General features: G+C 40.7%; 1 protein-coding gene across 3 annotated transcripts in view; it reads right to left on the reverse strand.

Moving 5' to 3' along the window:
- The window catches only part of eIF2Bdelta (eukaryotic translation initiation factor 2B subunit delta), a 69,635-nt gene that overhangs the window by 33,892 nt on the left and 14,256 nt on the right, over window positions 1-21,487 (reverse strand). The window contains exons 1-2 of one of the 3 annotated variants that reach the window (XM_068394974.1): window positions 18,724-18,744; window positions 10,255-10,390 (exon numbers count right to left, since the gene is read on the reverse strand). In XM_068394974.1, coding sequence (XP_068251075.1) covers window positions 10,255-10,371 — 117 coding nt within the window. In that variant the 5' untranslated portion in view covers window positions 10,372-10,390; window positions 18,724-18,744. Of the gene's footprint in view, window positions 1-10,254; window positions 10,391-18,723; window positions 18,755-21,487 lie in introns of those variants that run through there. The other 2 variants (XM_068394973.1, XM_068394975.1) reach the window with 2 other exon arrangements.

Below are 21,487 nucleotides of genomic sequence, written 5' to 3' on the forward strand. Positions count from 1 at the left end.
TGTTATAATTTTCTTTAATTTCACTAAACCTAAATGATCAAGTCTAGTGGAGAATAAGTCACATTTTAATTCCAAGTGCAAAATACTGTATTAACTTTTGGAGAGAAATTAGTGCCACTCCTCTAAACAATATGAAATTTAGATAAGGGGTCCCTGCATTTATCAACACAAAGGTTATTAATTTAATCAGTTATGACCAGCAATGAAATGGAAAAACTGGGACCAATAATATCAACAATCAGTTTTCCCACATTTATCAATGCAAGGGACCCAATTTCATTCAGTAAAGACCACAGTGAAATGTAAACATCTGCTAAATAACTAGACATATAATACAAAAAATCAGTTACCTTACATTGATCAATTCTCAAGACAACATTTTGTTCATTAAAGACAACAATGAAATAAAAAAAATAGGACAAATAAAATTGAAAAGTAACTTAATAAAAACATGAGACCTATTTCTGATAAGGCACACCCAAAACAAATTGTTCTTAAATTAGAAGTGGATATTGCAGCAAGGTAAGGTTAAATAAGTAGGACAGCTATGTAAAATGACTAAAGAAGCATAAAAAACTATAAGACAGAAAGCAATGTAGCTGTAGGTGAAGGAATGATACAAAGAATCCTTAGGAAACCCTACAGTACACTGCCTTTCTTTACATTCTAACAGCAAGCTAGGAGGAATACTATAGCTGTAATGCAGAGCATTCCAGTAATCCTTCAGGACAGTTCTGTAATTACACATATATGTAAATTGAGTGCAATACAATTCTGATGAGTTCAATTAAGGGATTTTGGTGGGGAGATGTAGGGGTAGAGAGGGGGGATGTTGATGAAGGAGAGGTCTAATTGGTGAGGGATCTATGGTCGTGGTTCCATCACGCCCGTTTTCTAAACCGACACTCAAAGAGTGAGCAAGCTAGGTTTATTCCTGGCATTCCATGCATCTCTTTTTTCTTTGGTATATTCAGCAATAACTATGCCTTAAAAATGGTGCTAGAGGAGCATTTCACGGAACGAGCCCAGAAAATTATACTTATAAGTTTTGTCTGAGAGGAATAAACATGTTATCAGGGTTTTTTTTGGGGGTGAATTCAAAAGATCTACTTTAATGTTGTTACTGTTTTTTTCAATAATTTATTTCAATTGTTCATTACTTCTCTGGTAGTTTATTTATTTTCTGATTTTCTTTCCTCACTAGGCTATTGTTCCCTTTTGGAGCCCTTTGCCTTATAGCATCCTGCTTTTCCAACTATGTGTGTAGCTTAGGTAATAATAATAATAATAATCTTATTAGAAATATTTGGAGACCCTAGTGACTAATCGCCACTATGACATGGTACTGATTCTCCAGAGAAAGAAATTAAAATAGAATGAGAGAATACAAATTTGGAATCTTACATCAAACCATTCAATGACCCAAACGCACAAAAGAACATATATCTAAAGATAGAATCACAAAAGTACTAATATGAGATATGGTTGTCTGGTGACTGGTGGTTAAAGTAAATGCTTGAGAAAAGGAATAAATTCTATTCTCAGTTTAAAAAGGCACTAACTTATTGCAACTCTAAAATAGCATAAGATAATGAGAACATCATGCAGTCAGAAAATTAAAGGGACATAAATAGAGGTAAGAGCATGATTATACACAAGATCATTTGCCTTAGAATTCAATGATGAAACCAAGGTAGGCAAAAAAAAAAAATAAAGAATGAAAGAAGCACTCCAAATATGAAAAATATTTCTGACATCTACATATATAAATACATATAAATATATATATATATATATATATATATATATATATATATATATATATATATATATATATATATATACATACATACATACATACATACATACATACATACATATATATATATATATATATATATATATATATATATATATACATACATACATACATACATACATATATATATATATATATATATATATATATATATATATATATATATATATATATATATATATAGATATATATTTATATAGATATATATATATATATATATATATATATATATATATATATCTATATATATATATATATATATATATATATATATATATATATATATGTTATTTTTATTAATAAAATAAATTTTTGAATATACTTACCTGGTGATTATATAAGCTGCAACTCTGTTGCTCGACAGAAAACTCTACGTTCAAAATACGCCAGCGATCGCTATGCAGGTAGGGGGTGTACATCAACAGCGCCATCTGTCGAGCAGGTACTCAGTACTCAATGTAAACACAGAACCAATTTTCTCCTCGGTCCACTGGGTCTCTATTGGGGAGGAAGGGAGGGTCCTTTAATATATAATCACCGGGTAAGTATATTAAAAAATTTATTTTATTAATAAAAATAACATTTTTCAATATTAAACTTAGCCGGTGATTATATAAGCTGATTCACACCCAGGGGGGTGGGTAGAGACCAGCATTACTTGTTTACATTATTATGAGCTAAGTATTTTGTATTTCATTTTAGCAGTTATTCAAAATAACAAACATAAAATAAATAAGTACCTGGTAAGGAAGTCGACTTGAACAATTACTCTGCCTTTTTAAGTACGTCTTCCTTACGGAGCCTCGCGATCCTCTTAGGATGCTGAGCGACCCCTAGGATCTGAAGTATCAAGGGTTGCAACCCATACAACAGGACCTCATCAAAACCTCTAATCTAGGCGCTTCTCAAGAAATGACTTTGACCACCCGCCAAATCAAGTACGATGCGAAAGGCTTCTTAGCCTTCCGGACAACCCAAAAAAACAATAATAAAACATTTCAAGAGAAAGATTAAAAAGGTTATGGAATTAGGGAATTGTAGTGGTTGAGCCCTCACCCACTACTGCACTCGTTGCTACGAATGGTCCCAGAGTGTAGCAGTTCTCGTAAAGAGACTGGACATTCTTAAGATAAAAAGACGCGAATACTGACTTGCTTTTCCAATAGGTTGCGTCAATTATACTTTGCAGAGATCTATTTTGTTTAAAGGCCACGGAAGTTGCGACAGCTCTAACTTCGTGTGTCCTTACTTTCAGCAAAGCTTGGTCTTCCTCATTCAGATGGGAATGAGCTTCTCGTATTAACAGTCTGATAAAATAGGATAAAGCATTCTTTGACATAGGCAAAGATGGTTTCTTAACTGAACACCATAAAGCTTCAGACGGGCCTCGTAAAGGTTTAGTTCGTTTTAAATAGAACTTAAGAGCTCTTACAGGACATAAGACTCTTTCTAGTTCATTTCTAACCATACGATAAGTTTGGAATATCGAACGATATTGGCCAAGGCCGAGAAGGCAGCTCGTTTTTGGCTAGAAAACCAAGTTGTAGAACATGTAGCCGTTTCGGATGAGAATCCGATGTTCTTGCTGAAGGCATGAATCTCACTGACTCTTTTAGCTGTGGCTAAGCATACCAGGAAAAGAGTCTTTAAGGTGAGATCTTTCAGGGAGGCTGATTGTAGCGGTTCGAACCTGTCTGACATAAGGAATCTTAGTACGACGTCTAAATTCCAACCAGGTGTAACCAAACGACGCTCCTTCGTGGTCTCAAAAGACTTAAGGAGGTCCTGTAGATCTTTATTGTTGGAAAGATCTAAGCCTCTGTGATGGAAGACTGATGCCAACATGCTTCTGTAATCCTTGATAGTGGGAGCTGAAAGAGATCGTTCTTTCCTCAGATATAAGAGGAAGTCAGCTATTTGAGTAACAGAGGTACTGGTCGAGGATACGGATACTGACTTGCACCAGCTCGGAAGATTTCCCACTTCGATTGGTAGACTCTAAGGGTGGATGTTCTCCTTGCTCTAGCAATCGCTCTGGCTGCCTCCTTCGAAAAGCCTCTAGCTCTCGAGAGTCTTTCGATAGTCTGAAGGCAGTCAGACGAAGAGCGTGGAGGCCTTGGTGTACCTTCTTTACGCGTGGCTGACGTAGAAGGTCCACCCTTAGGGGAAGTGTTCTGGGAACGTCTACTAGCCATCGAAGTACCTCGGTGAACCATTCTCTCGCGGGCCAGAGGGAAGCAACTAGCGTCAACCTTGTCCCTTCGTGAGAGGCGAACTTCTGCAGTACCTTGTTGACAATCTTGAACGGAGGGAATGCATATAGATCTAGATGTGACCAATCTAGTAGAAAGGCATCTATATGAACTGCTGCTGGGTCCGGGATTGGTGAGCAAAATATTGGGAGCCTCTTGGTCATCGAGGTTGCGAAGAGATCTATGGTTGGCTGGCCCCAGGTGGCCCAAAGTCTCTTGCATACATCCTTGTGGAGGGTCCATTCTGTTGGAATTATTTGTCCCTTCCGACTGAGACAATCTGCCATGACATTCAAGTTGCCTTGGATGAACCTCGTTACTAGTGATATGTCTAGACCTTTTGACCAGGTGAGGAGGTTCCTTGCGATCTCGTACAATGTCAGAGAGTAGGTCCCTCCTTGCTTGGAGATGTACGCCAAAGCCGTGGTGTTGTCCGAGTTCACCTCCACCACTTTGCCTTGAAGGAGAGACCTGAAGCTTTTCCAGGTCAGATGTACTGCCAGTAGCTCCTTGCAGTTGAAATGCATTGTCCTTTGACTCGAGTTCCATAATCCCGAGCATTCCCGACCGTCTAATGTCGCACCCCAGCCTACGTCCAATGCGTCCGAGAAGAGAACGTGGTTGGGAGTCTGCACAGTCAGGGGAAGACCCTCTCTAAGGTTGATATAGTCCTTTCACCAAGTCAGACAAGACTTTATCTTTCCGGAAACCGGGATCGAGACCGCTTCTAGCGTCTTGTCCTTTTTCCAGTGAAAAGCTAGATGGTATAGAAGAGGACGGAGGTGTAGTCTTCCTAGTGACACAAATTGATCCACGGATGACAGTGTCCCTACCAGACTCATCCACAGCCTGACTGGGCAGCATTCCTTCTTCAGCATCTTCTGGATGGATAGCAGGGCTGGGGGCTGATCGTCTTGTTCAGCAACGTCCTCATCAGAGGGTTCCTCATCCGAAACTGATGAGGAAACGGCAACGGAGTGGGCAACGTCTGACTCGCTGAATCCGGTCGCACTGGTGGATGCGTGACGGAGCCGGACGCAATATCATGGAACTGCTGCACAGTCTGTGAACTGTCAACAACCATGGGTGCGCGAGGAAGTACAGCGTCAACCCGAAACTGTCTAGACTGTCTGGGTTGTGCAGTCAACACCCTACCGGGTTGCTGAGGTTGACGCACTGCGTCACAACAAGTCACCTCTGCTGGTTGTTGAACGTCCTGAACGTCAACAACCACCTCCGAGCGTCGCTTAACGTCAACGTGCGACTGGTAACCCACACTGGGTCGCATCGGTGGAGGAACCACCTCAACTGGCAGACGCGAGTAGGTTACCTCAGCGTCAACAGGGCGCACAACCGACCGGTTGGAAGGTTGTTGGCCAGAAGGAGGAACCACCTCAACTGGCAGACGCGAGTAGATTACCTCAGCGTCAACAGGGCGCACAACCAACCGGTTGGAAGGTTGTTGGCCAGAAGGAGGAAACACCTCAACTGGCAGACGCGAGTAGGTTACCTCAGCGTCAACAGGGCGCACAACCGACCGGTTGGAAGGTTGTTGGCCAGAAGGTTCTTCTCCGCATTAAGTCCTCTATCAAGGACGCAAGCTTGGACTGCATGTCTTGCAGCAAAGCCCATTTAGGGTCTACGGGAGCAGGTGTGGCAACAGACGGGGTTAGCGACTGAGGCGGAACCATTTACCATCCCTGAAAGCCTTGTTATGTGTGACATAATAGTACAGCAAAACTTCAAAGGCTCGACAAAAGCTGAGAAGTTGACCTGTAAACAACTTGGAGCGTCTCCTGGCTAGGCGCCAGGGCGAGTCTACCAGAATTGAGAAGTCTATCTGGGCAGAGGCATGAACTCCCAAGCCGAGAACTTCTCTCGTGTCCTATCAGACTCTCGCTCTATAAGCCAGTTTAAAAGAAGGGAAATCAAAGGCTGTATCCCTAAAACTCCTCCTGGTGCAAAAACCAGTCGCCTAGCCAACGTAACGCTCTCTAGGAGAGCGAGAGAGCACTAGCTTAAAAACAACGGCTTCGAAGTAGCTAGGCCTAGTGTAAGTTCTAACGTTTAGGCGAACGAGGAGCAGCAGTTACAAGATCCGGACGAAGATCCTTAAAAAATCATCATGATTTAATTAAAGTCCATAGGAGGCTAAGCAGCTTAAGGCTCCTCTCCAAATGACAGAGTCCTCAAGGGAATATCAGTAGGAGGGAGAACAGCAACTTCCTCATCTACAGGAACCTTGTCCGATAAAAGCTAGGTTACCTCAGTGAGTCTCTCACTGGTGCATTAGTAGCAGACCAGAAGGCAACGTCATGTAACTGCTTGACAGTCTGTGAACTGTCAACAACTGAACTGTCAACCACAACAGGTGCATGAGGACATACAGTGTCCACTCGAGACTGCTTTGACTGTCTAGACTGAGCAGTCAAAACAACTCTAGAATGCGGAGGTTGACGCACCGCGTCAAAACAAAACAACTTAGACTGTTGTTGTACCTCTCGAACGTCAACGGAAGGTTCCGTGCGTTACTGAACGTCAACATGCGGCTGGCAGGGTACACTGGAACGCATGGGTGGCGGGACTCTCTCAGCTGGAGTGCGGCAGAAGGTTGCCTCAGCGTCCACAGGACGCACAACCGTGGTTGGTTGTAGGCTAGAGGTTGGTGCAGTGTCAACCTTCTCCGCACGAAAGTCCCGCATCAATGACGTTAACTGAGACTGCATGGTCTGCAGCAAAGACCACTTAGGGTCTACAGGAGCAGGTGCGGCAACAGACGGTGTGACTGCCTGATGCGGTACCGCTTTGCCTCTCTTAGGAGGTGAGCAGTCGTCGGAAGACTGCAGCGAGTCCGAACTGACCCAGTGGCTACAACTGGGCCGTTGGACTTGCGCGGAAGGGACCGACTTGCGCTTAATAAGCCGCGAGACCTTGGTCCATGGTTTCTTACGAGAAACCTCTTCCGCAGACGAGAAGTAAATGGGCTCTCTCGTCTTTGTGTGGGTGGGGCGATCTTGGGTAGATACGCCCGAAACCACGGAGGGAAAAAACGTCTGTTCGTTGATCAAGGCCTCTCGAACCCATAAGTCGTTCGACATTACTTCTCCCCTGGGCTTGGGAGCTTGCAAGAGGTCCCGGACTAGGTGAACGACAGGCACGAACAGACGAACCCTCGGACGCAACACTGTAACACTTTGCGCATATCACTTTATCGATTTTCTGTTTTGCACTTATTTCACTGAAATCGAAACTTTTACTGATTTCTACCTGAAACACGCAATTCTACCCTTCATTAAAAGGTAGTAATTGCGAAATCAGTCGTATAATGCAGCTCATTAATACTAGCAAAAAACAGAAAACATATATAAAGATAAAAAATTCAGTGGCTGGGAAAGAGACTAAACACTAGTTCAAATAAACTACGTTTACAATCTCTCACCGCACATAGCCTGGGGACAAGAATAAAACCCTAGAAACGTTTTACCTTCTTCCCCGTACAGCGACTAGGGACGAGAGTAACACGAGAACGTTACCCGCTTGAACGGAACGTTTTCTCTCCTCTCTCTCCCTCCGTCTCTATCTCTCTCTCTCTTTCTCTCTTGATTTCGCACCTAAGAGAAGAGCCCAATTATATATCGTCAAAAAAACATGATATTTGACTAAAGGAAAAAACTGAAAGGTTTTCCAAATAAAAAGTTCCTTTAATTTAGAATTTAAAACATTTAAGCTAAGAAAGAATGAACAAAACGTCAGAATCGATTTACTCTTACTGCAAAGTGAAACCGTGATACACTCTCTCTCTATCGTAACGATAGAGCGCATGTTGAACGTCCTGAACGTCAACAACTGCGTAGTCTAAAAAACTTAACGTTAGTTCATCTTTGAAAACAGTACGAAGACTATCAAAGAAATTCTTTCATAAAACATTAAATTTAAAAAGTTTTAAATTCTTTAAAGGCTAAATACGATATAACGGGCTCAACGTTGATTAACTTCGGTTCCAAGTTAGGACCGCCTACTATCAGGAAAGGTCGCATATAAACAAAACATAAAAATTTATTTTTATATGTTTATAATAAATGGAAAGTTAATCGAAGAGGCCTAATAAAGGCGGAGAGATATAAAATATATAGATCTATAACGTGTTAAGCAAAATTACTAAAAACCTAAACACACTTCCGTCTAAGGGAAGGGTCGGCCATTTAAAAGTGAAAGAGAGTCCATACTCTCTTTGTCACCATAATTAAATCTATCCAAAACGAGTTCAAGTTTTGAGATGAAGATAAAACACCTGCATAGCGAAAGCTCAAAACTAGAATAGTGTACTTCACCAAATAGTTGTGAAAACAAATCCAGTTAGTAACAGCGAATTAGTAGGTCTTGCCGGTAGCCCGACAGAGAGAAAATTGGTTCTGTGTTTACATTGAGTACTGAGTACCTGCTCGACAGATGGCGCTGTTGATGTACACCCCCTACCTGCATAGCGATCGCTGGCGTATTTTGAACGTAGAGTTTTCTGTCGAGCAACAGAGTTGCAGCTTATATAATCACCGGCTAAGTTTAATATTGAAAAATATATATATATATATGTATGTATGTATGTATGTATGTATGTATGTATGTATATATATATATATATATATATATATATATATATATATATATATATATATATATATATATATATATATATATATATGTATGTATGTATGTATGTATGTGTATATATATATATATATATATATATATATATATATATATATATATATATATATATATATATACACACATGTGTATGTATGTGATTACAACAGATAATTGGTAGACTTCATGTATGCAACAAAGAATAAAAGTGATGATTGTAATTCCAAGAGCGAAAAAACAAGACATATAGTACAGGTATAAGATAGCCTGTAATAAATCCCAACTATGAATTCATTATTCTACTTCAAATTCCTTTTTTCTAATTACTTTACCAATCAACTCAAGCAAAATACTTCAAATGGTGAACGAGATGCGCAGAAATTGAAAATGCACCTTCAATGTTATTAATCAAATTCTATATATCAATCCTAAAAAGGTCATAAAGTTGCATAGCCTTTTACTGAACTGAATGTGAAAGTCTGAATAAAGATATAAGAAGATTGAGAATATTGTATTCTTTTATTCAATAAAGAACAATCAGTGAATAACACTGACTCCTATAAATTGCTCACTGTGCAAGGACATATAATTATTTTTATATAATGCATCAAGAGTTAAGAGAATTCTGCTAGTATTCAGACTATAGCAGCATTTAAGTCACATAGTACTGTATCTATATGACACTGATTTTCTTATAAAACATACAATATTGTAAAAGACTTCATTTGTATTTTCATATAAATGATTATAGAGATCAGATTCATTATGTACAAGTCAGACGTTGTTCTTAACTAACTTCATTAAAACTAAACTAAAGTAATAATTTAGTCACACTATCTGTCATACCAAGGATAAGTAACCTGCGGGCTTTCTAGGTTACTGAAACTATAAATAATTGTATTTATTTGTACTAGTAATCATCATTATTATCATTAAGAAAAATTGACGATGTCAGTTTTATGTGTAAGACACAAAATTAGAGGAGTACTTTGTAGAGAGCATGTCCTCGCCATGCCAAGCAGTCTTATTTTACTCTTAACTCCACTGTATACATGTACTTCAATGTATTTTTCTTCAAAATGTAATGAATTTGTCCTTGAGTCATACCCCCAAATGTCCACCAAGTTTCATTGAAAATTGGTTGGCAGTGTTTGCATAATGTTGTTCACGAACGAAAAATAAAATAAAATAAAATATTGTCTGTTTACTTAACATTACAATTATTTTCAAAGTACTGTACTGCTACGTACTTGTACTTTGATGTACCGTATTTTTTCCAAAATGTTACAGATTCATCCATAGGTCATACTCAACATGACTTCCAAGTTTGGTCAAAATTGGTACAATAGTTTTTGTGTAAAGTTGCTCACAAACAAATAAATAAATAAACTATCAAACAGACGGGTGAATACATACACTTCGCAAAATCTTTTGATTTTGGCGAAGAGCAACAATAGAAAAAAAAAATCTCAAATATTGGGCAAGTAATATTTTTTTCATATGTGTACTGTACTGTATTATCATGCGGCCCTCACTCACTTGGATATAGTAAAATGTGGCCCCGAGTTGACGAACAGTTGCCCATGCCAGTGTTATACTATTATTAACGTACACCAGGATATACAGTAGTCTGATGAGGCATGATTTAAATGACATAATTCAGCTGTACAATTTTCTGAAAATTTAATGCACAGTATAAAAAATTCGTACCCCAAAAAATACTATGACTGATAATAAACAGACTAGCATAGAGTATTGACATGCAAACATGAATTAAATAATAAGCATACATCATGCTTTGTAAACTTCAAAAGTAATAATGAAGGAAAAGATAAATTTACATCACATAATAAATGCAGGATTCCTAAAATCCTGAATGCTAACAAAGTACCTTTTGATTTCTTCTATTTACTCTTTCATGCTTGTCACTTATAGGTTCTTGAAAAAGCTTAATGAAGTAACTGAAATGTCCCATTTACCTCTTTTTTGGTAACAAACAAGACTGAATATTTACCAATATGGTTTTCATATGAAATGTTCATCAAATCCAGACAAACGACCATATCATTTCATGACATTAATAAGGATTAAACAGAACCAATCAAATTAAAATCCTTAGTCGAAGTATCATTGTATATAACTGCATTGACGAATGTATGCAATAACTCCATCCTTCCACTTATCAAATGCTTTGGCAATCTGATAAGACCTAGTAAAGTCTACGCTGAATATTAAGGATACTGTACTCCACAGCTAACGGTAGTTCTATGCTATTTCTTAATCAAACTGTGGTTAACATTTAAGACTCAATAAATTCATCACAAAAATTAATCCTGTCTGTACAGGTGATCAACTAAAAATGTTATTTTGATAATAAAATAAATTTTTGAATATACTTACCCGGTGATTATATAGCTGCAACTCTGTTGCCCGACAGACAACTCTACGGTAAAAACTCGCCAGCGATCGCTACACAGGTTGCGGGTGTGCCCAACAGCGCCATCTGTCGTCCAGATACCCAGTACTCAATGTAAACAAAGACTCAATTTTCTCCTCGTCCCACTGCGTCTCTATTGGGGAGGAAGGGAGGGTCATTTAATTTATAATCACCGGGTAAGTATATTCAAAAATTTATTTTATTATCAAAATAACATTTTTCAATATTTAACTTAGCCGGTGATTATATAGCTGATTCACACCTAGGGGGGTGGGTAGAGACCAGCAATATATGTTTACACTTTTATGAGCTAAGAGTTTTTATTTCATTTTAGAAGTTATCCAAATAACAAAAACAAAATAAATAGGTACCTGGTAAGGAAGTCGACTTGAACAATTACTCTGCCTTTTAAGTACGTCTTCCTAACGGAGCCTCGCGATCCTCTTAGGATGCTGATCGACCCCTAGGATCTGAAGTATCAAGGGTTGCAACCCATACAACAGGACCTCATCAAACCACTAATCTAGGCGCTCTCAAGAAATGACTTTGACCGCCCGCCAAATCAACCAGGATGCGAAAGGCTTCTTAGCCTTCCGGACAACCCATAAAAAAACAACATTTCAAGAGACAGATTAAAAGGATAAGGAATTAAGGAATTGTAGTGGTTGAGCCCTCACCCACTACTGCACTCGCTGCTACGAATGGTCCCAGTGTGTAGCAGTTCTTGTAAAGAGACTGGACATCTTTCAAGTAAAATGACGCGAACACTGACTTGCTTCTCCAATAGGTTGCGTCCATTATACTTTGCAGAGATATATTTTGCTTAAAGGTCACGGAAGTTGTTACAGCTCTAACTTCGTGCGTCTTCACCTTAAGCAAAGTTCGGTCTTCCTCACTCAGATGTGAATGAGCTTCTCGTATTAACAATCTGATAAAGTCTGACCAAGCATTCTTTGACATAGGCAAGGATGGTTTCTTAACTGAACACCATAAAGCTTCAGATTGGCCTTGTAAAGGTTTAGTACGCTTTAAATAGAACTTAAGAGCTCTAACAGGGCATAAGACTCTTTCTAGTTCATTGCCTACGATCTCCGATAAGCTGGGGATATCGAAAGATTTAGGCCAAGGCCGAGAAGGCAGCTCATTTTTGGCTAGAAAACCTAGTTGTAGCGAACAAGTGGCTTTTTCTGACGAAAATCCGATGTTCTTGCTGAAGGCATGAATCTCACTGACTCTTTTAGCCGAGGCTAAGCATACCAGGAAAAGAGTCTTAAGAGTGAGATCTTTCAGGGAGGCTGATTGTAACGGCTCCAACCTGTCTGACATGAAGAATCTTAGTACCACGTCTAAATTCCATCCAGGGGTAGCCAAACGACGCTCCTTGGTGGTCTCAAAAGACTTAAGGAGGTCTTGCAGATCTTTATGTTTGGAAAGATCTAAGCCTCTATGCCGGAAGACCGATGCCAACACGCTTCTGTAGCCCTTGATAGTGGGAGCTGAAAGGGATCGTCCTTTTCTCAGGTATAAGAGAAAAACAGCTATTTGAGCTACAGAGGTACTGGTCGAGGATACAGAAACTGACTTGCACCAGTCTCGGAAGACTTCCCACTTCGATTGGTAGACTCTAATGGAAGACGCTCTCCTTGCTCTAGCAATCGCACTGGCTGCTTCCTTCGAAAAGCCTCTAGCTCTCGAGAGTCTTTCGATAGTCTGAAGGCAGTCAGACGAAGAGCGTGGAGGCTTTGGAGTACCTTCTTTACGTGTGGCTGACGTAGAAGGTCTACCCTTAGAGGAAGACTACTGGGAACGTCTACTAACCATCGAAGTATCTCGGTGAACCATTCTCTCGCGGGCCAGAGGGAAGCAACTAACGTCAACCTTGTCCCTTCGTGAGAGGCGAACTTCTGCAGTACCTTGTTGACAATCTTGAACGGTGGGAATGCGTAGAGATCCAGATGTGACCAATCTGGGAGGAAAGCATCTATATGTATTGCTGCTGGGTCCGGGACTGGAGAGCAATAGATTGGAAGCCTCTTGGTCAGCGAGGTTGCAAAGAGATCTATGGATGGTTTTACCCCAAGTGGCCCAAAGTCTCTTGCACACATCCTTGTGGAGGGTCCATTCGGTTGGAATTACTTGCCCTTTCCGACTGAGACAATCTGCTATGACGTTCAAGTCGCCTTGGATGAACCTCGTTACTAGGGAGATGTCTTGACCTTTTGACCAGATGAGCAGGTCCCTGCGATCTCGTACAACGTCAGTGAGTGGGTACCTCCTTGTTTGGAGATGTACGCCAAGGCCGTGGTGATGTCCGAGTTAACTTCCACCACTTTGCCTCGAAGGAGAGACTTGAAGCTTTTCAAGGCCAGATGTACTGCCAACAGCTCCTTGCAGTTGATATGCATGCTCCTCTGACTCGAGTTCCACAGTCCTGAGCATTCCCGACCGTCTAGTGTCGCGCCCCAGCCCACGTCCGATGCGTCCAAGAAGAGAACGTGGTTGGGAGTCTGAACAGCCATGGGAAGACCCTCTCTTAGGTTGATATTGTCCTTCCACCAAGTCAGACAAGACTTTATCTTTTCGGAAACCGGGATCGAGATCGCTTCTAGCGTCTTGTCCTTTTTCCAGTGAAAAGCTAGATGGTATTGAAGAGGACGGAGGTGTAGTCTTCCTAGTGACACAAAATGTTCCACGGATGACAGCGTCCCTACCAGACTCATCCATAGCCTGACTGAGCAGCGTTCCTTCTTCAGCATCTTCTGGATGGATAGCAGGGCTTGATCTATTCTGGGGGCTGATCGTCTTGTTGTTCAGCAACGTTCTCATCAGAGGGTTCCTCATCCGAAAACTGATGAGGAAACGGCAACGGAGTGGGCAACGTCTGGCTCGCTGAGTCCGGTCGCACTGGTGCATGCGTGACGGAGTCGGACACAACATCATGGAACTGCTGCACAGTCTGTGAACTGTCAACAACCATGGGTGCGCGAGGAAGCACAGCGTTAACCCGAGACTGTCTAGACCGTCTGGGTTGTGCAGTCAACACCCTACCGGGTTGCTGAGGTTGACGCACTGCGTCAAAACAAGTCACCTCTGCTGGTTGTTGAACGTCCTGAACGTCAACAACCACCTCCGAGCGTCGCTTAACGTCAACGTGCGGCTGGCAACCCACACTGGGTCGCATCGGTGGAGGAACCACCTCAACTGGCAGACGCGAGTAGGTTACCTCAGCGTCAACAGGGCGCACAACCGACCGGTTGGAAGGTTGTTGGCCAGAAGGTTCGGTAGCAACCTTCTCCGCATTAAAGTCCTCTATCAAGGACGCAAGCTTGGACTGCATGTCTTGCAGCAAAGCCCATTTAGGGTCTACGGGAGCAGGTGCGGCAACAGACGGGGTTAGCGACTGAGGAGGTACCGCTTACCATCCCTGAAAGCCTTGTTATGCATGACATAATTGTACAGCAAAACTTCAAAGGCTCGAAAACAGCTGTGAGGTTGACCTGTAAAAAACTTGGAGCGTCTAATGGCCAGGCGCCAGGGAGAGGCTACGAGAATTGAGAAGTCTATCTGGGCAGAGGCATGAACTCCCAAGCCGAGAACTTCTCTCGTGTCATATCAGACTCTCGCTCTATAAACCAGTTTAAAAGAAGGGAAAGCAAAGGCTGTATCCCCCAAACTCCTCCTGGTGAAAAACCAGTCGCCAAGCCAACGTAAAGCTCTCTAGGAGAGCGAGAGAGCACTAGCTTAAAAACAACGGCTTCGAAGTAGCTAGGCCTAGTGTAAGCTCTGACGTTTAGGCGAACGAGGAGCAGCAGTTACAAAAAGATCCGGACAAAGATCCTTAAAAAATCATCATGATTTAATTAAAGACCATAGGGGGCTAAGCAGCTTTAGGCTCCTCTCCATCTGACAGAGTCCTCAAGGGAATATCAGTAGGAGGGGGAACAGCAACTTCCTCATCTACAGGAACCTTGTCCGATAAAAGCTGAGTCTCAAGCAAGGGAGAGACCTACCGTGGTGGCAATGCTTTACAAGCAGAGTCCACACTCACTGGTGCATTAGTAGCGGACCAGAACGCAACGTCATGTAACTGCTTGACAGTCTGTGAACTGTCAACAACTGAACTGTCAACCACAACAGGTGCGTAAGGACGCACAGCGTCCACTCGAGACTGCTTTGACTGCCTAGACTGAGCAGTCAAAACAACTCTAGAATGCGGAGGTTGACGCACAACGTCAAAACAAGTCAACTCCGATTGTTAGTGAACGTCTTGAACGTCAACAGGAGCATCAGCAAGTGGCCTAACGTCCAAATGCGGCTGAAAAACCACACGAGACCGCATCGAGTGTGGTTCTCAACAACCTGACTGACGTGACTAAGCTACGCCAACGTCAATAGTAAGCACAAAGGAACGTTAGGTTGGCTGAAAGCCAGGATATCGATGAGATAAACGGCTAGCTCAACGGACTAATCGGCAGAATAGTCTTCCATAAGGGAGGCAAGCATATACTGCATGTCTTGCCATACAACCCATTAAGGATCAACGGAAATGGTTGTGGTAAGAGACGAGGGTAACGTCTGTGACCGCAACACTTTGCCAACAAAAAAAGACTCTCGGAGTCTGTGTTACGCTTTTGTTAGGCGGCGAGCAGTTATCCGATGACTGCATAGGGTCAGAGCTGTCCTAATGGTTGTAATCAGGACGCTGGACTTGTCCTGAAAGGACTGACTTTCGCTTAAGGGCTTCGAAACCTTGTGACAGGTTTCTTATGCGAAAAGCCTTCGGATGACGAGGAGAAACAACGTCTCTCTCGTCTTATGGTAGGGGAGATCTTGGTAAGATACACCCGATACCATAGAGGGAAAACGTCTGTTCGTTGATCAAGGCCTCTCGAACCCATAAGTCGTTTGACATTACTTCTCCCCTGGGCTTGGGAGCATGCAAGAGGTCCCGGACTAGGTGAACGACAGGCACGAACAGACGAACCCAACACTGTAACACTTTGCGCATATCACTTTATCACTTCGATTTTCTGTTTTGCACTTATTTCACTGAAATCGAAACTTTTACTGATTTCTACCTGAAACACGCAATTCTACCCTTCATTAAAAGGTAGTAATTGCGAAATTAGTCGTATAATGCAAGCTCATTAATACCAGCAAAAAAAACAGAAAACATATTTTAAGATAAAAAAAAATCAGTGGCTGGGAAAGAGACTAAACACTAGTTCATATAACTACGTTTTCAATCTCTCACCGCACATAGCCTGGGGACGAGAATAAAAAACTAAAAACGTTTTATCCTTCCTCCCCGTACAGCGACTAGGGACGAGAGTAACTCGAGAACAACGTTACCCGCTTGAACGGAACGTTTTCTCTCCTCTCTCTCCCTTCGTCTCTATCTCTCTCTCTCTCTTTCTCTCTTGATTTCGCACCTAAGAGAAGAGCCCAATTATATTTCGTCAAAAAAACATATTATTTGACTAAAGGAAAAAACTGAAAGGTTTTCCAAATAAAAAGTTCCTTTAAAATAGAATTTAAAACATTTAAGCTAAGAAAGAATGAACAAAACGTCAGAATCGATTTACTCTTACTGCAAAGTGAAACCGTGATACACTCTCTCTCTATCGTAACGATAGAGCGCATGTTGAACGTCCTGAACGTCAACAACTGCGTAGCATAAATAAACTAAACGTTAGTTCATCTTTGAAAACAGTACGAAGACTATCAAAGAAATTCTTTCATAAAATATTACATTTAAAAAGTTTTAAATCCTTAGCTCTTTAAAAGCTAATTACGATATAAAGGGCTCAACGTTGATTAACTTCGGTTTCCAAGTTAGGACCGCCTACTCTCAAGAAAGGTCGCATATAAACAAAACATTAAAATTTATTTTTATATGTTTATAATAAATGGAAAGTTAATCGAAGAGGCCTAATAAAGGCGGAGAGATATAAAATATATAGATCTATAACGTGATAAGATAATTACTAAAAGCCTAAACACACTTCCGTCTAAGGGAAGGGTCGGCCATTTAAAAGTGAAAGAAAGTCCCTACTTTCTTTGTCACCATAATTAAATCTATCCAAAACGAGTTCAAGATTTAAGATGAAGATAAAACACCTGCATAGCGAAAGCTCAAAACTAGAATATAGTACTTCACCAAATAGATGTGAAAAACTCCAGTTTAGCAACAGCGAGTAAGTACGTCTTGTCGATAGCTCGACAGAGAGAAAATTGAGTCTTTGTTTACATTGAGTACTGGGTATCTGGACGACAGATGGCGCTGTTGGGCACACCCGCAACCTGTGTAGCGATCGCTGGCGAGTTTTTACCGTAGAGTTGTCTGTCGGGCAACAGAGTTGCAGCTATATAATCACCGGCTAAGTTAAATATTGAAAAAACTATCATAATGAATGTACATGTACGTAAGTATAAAAATTTTTTTGGTTAGTCAATATATATATACTGGTACAGTATGTACATTATCTATATACATATATATGTGTGTACATATATATATATATATATATATATATATATATATATATATATATATATATATATATATATATATATATATATATATATATATATATATATATATATATATATACAGTACATATCTTTTGTAACTAGATATATATTCAGATTTAATATATACAAAAAGCAGAAACTAACAAAATGGCCTCACCTTTGTTTTTAAAAGGGTTTTTGAATGAGTACCTGTGTTTCAGTAGCTACTTATTCTACAGTACTTGTTTACTGTACCTGGACAGACTGGATTTACTATAAAATACACACACTAGTGTATCATCAAATTATGAGTTTAGTACATCTACCAAAGGTTACTATTACAAAATATGCCTACAAATTCTTGAAAGGTATAATTTTGGCACACTAAAATAATGATCTACAATACAATAACTGGAGGCTCTAACAAGAGTTAAGTACAGCGCTGTATTGCAATGTACATTTGTTACAAAGTATGATGTTACCTTCATTATGAACATAATACGTAAGTAAAGCAGAAATGTAATTCATGTTAGTAAATTTACAGCAAAAAAAGGTTTGCAGGGATTTGAAAAGCATAAGATAATGCAATTGCTCCACCTCTGCTTCAACACTTGCTGTATGCTTCTTTTTTTTTCTTTTACGAGAATCATAATAAACAATGTTTTGTTCTCTGTCTCTCTCTTCAAAAGATGCCATTTCAAAACTCTCAATTCTTTACACACCAAAAGAAATGGTGAATTAATGTGTGATACACCAAATGATGTTCCTTTCAGAAACATTTAGTCATATAAATCAACTGACCTGACAATTATCAAGAACATGAGACAAAATGATCACAAATCAACGATAAGCGTTGAAAAAAAATTATAATGAGAATCAATGAGTAGGACAAAAAAAACATCTAAATTTCTACTTGAACTTGCATGGCACTGACAACAATAAACAATCTGATGCAGAGGGCAAGCTGATGATAAAAAGACTAAAAAGGGAAACATGAAGACATGAGTTCTAATTTGAGTAAAAGTAGGACAAATAAACGGTTGCACTCTCATACTCACAGGAGGAGCCATGACTATTCTGATGTTTTTGCTGCAGGGATGAATGCAATTGTTAAAAAATGTAGATTTAAAAAAATAAGAGAGTTGGTAATTAATTTTGTCACAGAATTCACGTGTAATAGGTCTCTCTCTCTCTCTCCCTCTCTTTCTCTCTATAAGCCATAAAGTGTATGTACCTTCTCTACAATAACATATGATAAAAAAAATTCTGCATTTTACCACAAAACCACTGAAAGTACATCTTATACCACTCGTAAAAATTTCATATTTTATCTTGCTTCCCTATCCTGCAGAAAAAAATACTGTTAAGAACAAATTAAAATGATATTTTCATAATAAAATAAATTTTTGAATATACTTACCCGCTGGTTATATAAAAGAGCTGAAGTCCCTGACGCCAGGGCAGAAAATTCAAATCTCGCGCTATCGAAGATACGCCAGGTGTACCAACCGCACCCTAGCGGTAGAACAGGTGGAACTACACACCAACTCCAGTTCTTCCATGCCTCATAGCCATACCATAGGTAGTCTCTAGAGGGGAGGAGGGAGGGTGTTAAATTTATATAACCAGCGGGTAAGTATATTCAAAAATTTATTTTATTATGAAAATATCATTTTTAAATATAAAACTTACCCGCTGGTTATATAAAAGAGCTGATTGACACCCCTTGGTGGCGGGTCAGAGACAGCTACATACAGAAAATTCACTTAAGGGTTACATACAATAAACTTAAGCAGTTCTCACCTGATAAGGAAGCTGACAGCAATGATACTCTGCCTCATTTCGTCCGCTATCCTTAAGAGATCCAGTAATCCACTCGGGCTGAAAATCTCTAGGAGCTGTCAAACGGTACAAACACCTATAACATGACAGGACCTCAACCAATACCCTTGTTCCGGGTGCACTCAAGGAACAAATTGACCACCTAGCCAAATCAAAGATTGTGGAAGACTGACGCCCAATCTCCACAAACAACCATAACAAACGAGTTCCAAGAGATAGAAAAGGGGTATTAGGAAAAAAGGGAACGTAGTGGTAGATCATTCACCTACTATCACATTAGCAGCTATAAAAGGACCCAACGTAAAAAGATCCTCATAGCGAGTCTGAACATTCTTCAAATAATGGGATGCAAAAACAGACTTACTTCTCCAAAATGTTGTATCCATCAGACTTTGCAGAGAACGGTTCTGTTTAAAGGCCACTGAAGTCGCTACCGCTCTGACTTCATGTGTCTTGACTTTGAGGAGCCTCTGATCCGACTCATCACACTGAGCATGAGCTTCTCGAATCAACAATCTAACGAAAAAAGACAAGGCATTCTTGGACATGGGCATCGAGGGTTTCCGAACTGCACACCACAGAGCGTCTGAGTTACCTCTCAGATTCTTAGTTCTGTCCACATAACACCGTAGAGCTCTAACTGGACAGAGAACCCTTTCCAATTCATCGCCAGTCAAATCCGAAAGGTTAGAAATCTCGAAGGATTTGGGCCATGGTCGAGAAGGGTTTTCGTTCTTGGCCAGAAACCCCAGTTGCAAAGAACAAATGGCTTTCCCATTCCGAAAACCAATGTTCTTGCTTAAAGCGTGAACTTCACTAACTCTTTTCGCAGTGGCGAGAGTAACTAGAAAAAGGGTTTTCAAGGTTAAGTCCTTAAATGAAGCCGAGTGTAAAGGCTCAAATCTGTCACTCATGAGAAATTTAAGGACAACATCCAAATTCCAGGCGATGGGAGCCGTTTGAATCTTCTTGGTCGTATCAAAAGACCTAAGTAAATCTCGTAGATCCTTATTATCAGAAAGGTCTAGGTTCCTGTGTCGAAAAACCGTCGCCAACATACTCCTGTAACCTTTAATAGTTGATGACGAGAAGTTATGCTTAGTTTTAAGGTCCAAGAAAAAATCTGCTATTTGGGAAAGCGATGTACTGGAAGAGGAAATCGCGTTAGTTCTACACCATTCCCTGAACAACTCCCACTTGGACTGATACACCTTGATGGTTGAAGACCTTCTTGCCCTTGCAATTGCCTTGGCTGCCTTCTTCGAAAATCCTCTAGCTCTAGCGAGTTTTTCGATAGTCTGAAGGCAGTCAGACGTAGAGCTCGGAGGTTTTGATGATTTCGGGCCAAGTGAGGTTGTCTGAGAAGATCGGGTCTCATGGGAAGGCTTCTCGGGACATCCACCATCCATTCCAGTACCTCTGGAAACCAGCTCCTTGACGGCCAGAACGGAGCTATCAGTGTCATTCTGGTCTCCTCGTGTGAAACGAACTTCTGAATCACTTTGTAAAGGATCTTGAACGGAGGAAAGGCATAAACCTCCATGTGTGACCAGTTCATCAGAAAAGCGTCTATGTGAAAAGCTTCGGGATCTGGAACCGGAGAGCAGTAACACTCTAGTCGTTTGGTCTTCGCGGTGGCAAAGAGATCCACGAGGGGTCGACCCCATAACCGCCACAGACTCTTGCAGATGTCCGGGTGCAGAATCCATTCTGTGGAGAGAACCTGACCTTTCCTGCTGAGTCTGTCTGCGCTCACATTGTTGACTCCCTGGATGAACCGCGTCAAAAGAGTCACCTTCCTTTCCTCCGCCCAGATGAGGAGCAGTCTTGCAATCTCGAACAGAGGCCAAGAGTGGGTCCCGCCTTGTTTCGCAATATAGGCCAGAGCTGTCGTGCTGTCCGAATTGACTTGGACTACCTTGCCCCTGATCTGCTTTTCGAAGCCGATGAGAGCCAGATGAATAGCTAAAAGCTCTTTTT

This window comes from Palaemon carinicauda, chromosome 20, assembly GCF_036898095.1.
Source record: "Palaemon carinicauda isolate YSFRI2023 chromosome 20, ASM3689809v2, whole genome shotgun sequence".
Lineage (NCBI taxonomy): Eukaryota > Metazoa > Arthropoda > Malacostraca > Decapoda > Palaemonidae > Palaemon > Palaemon carinicauda.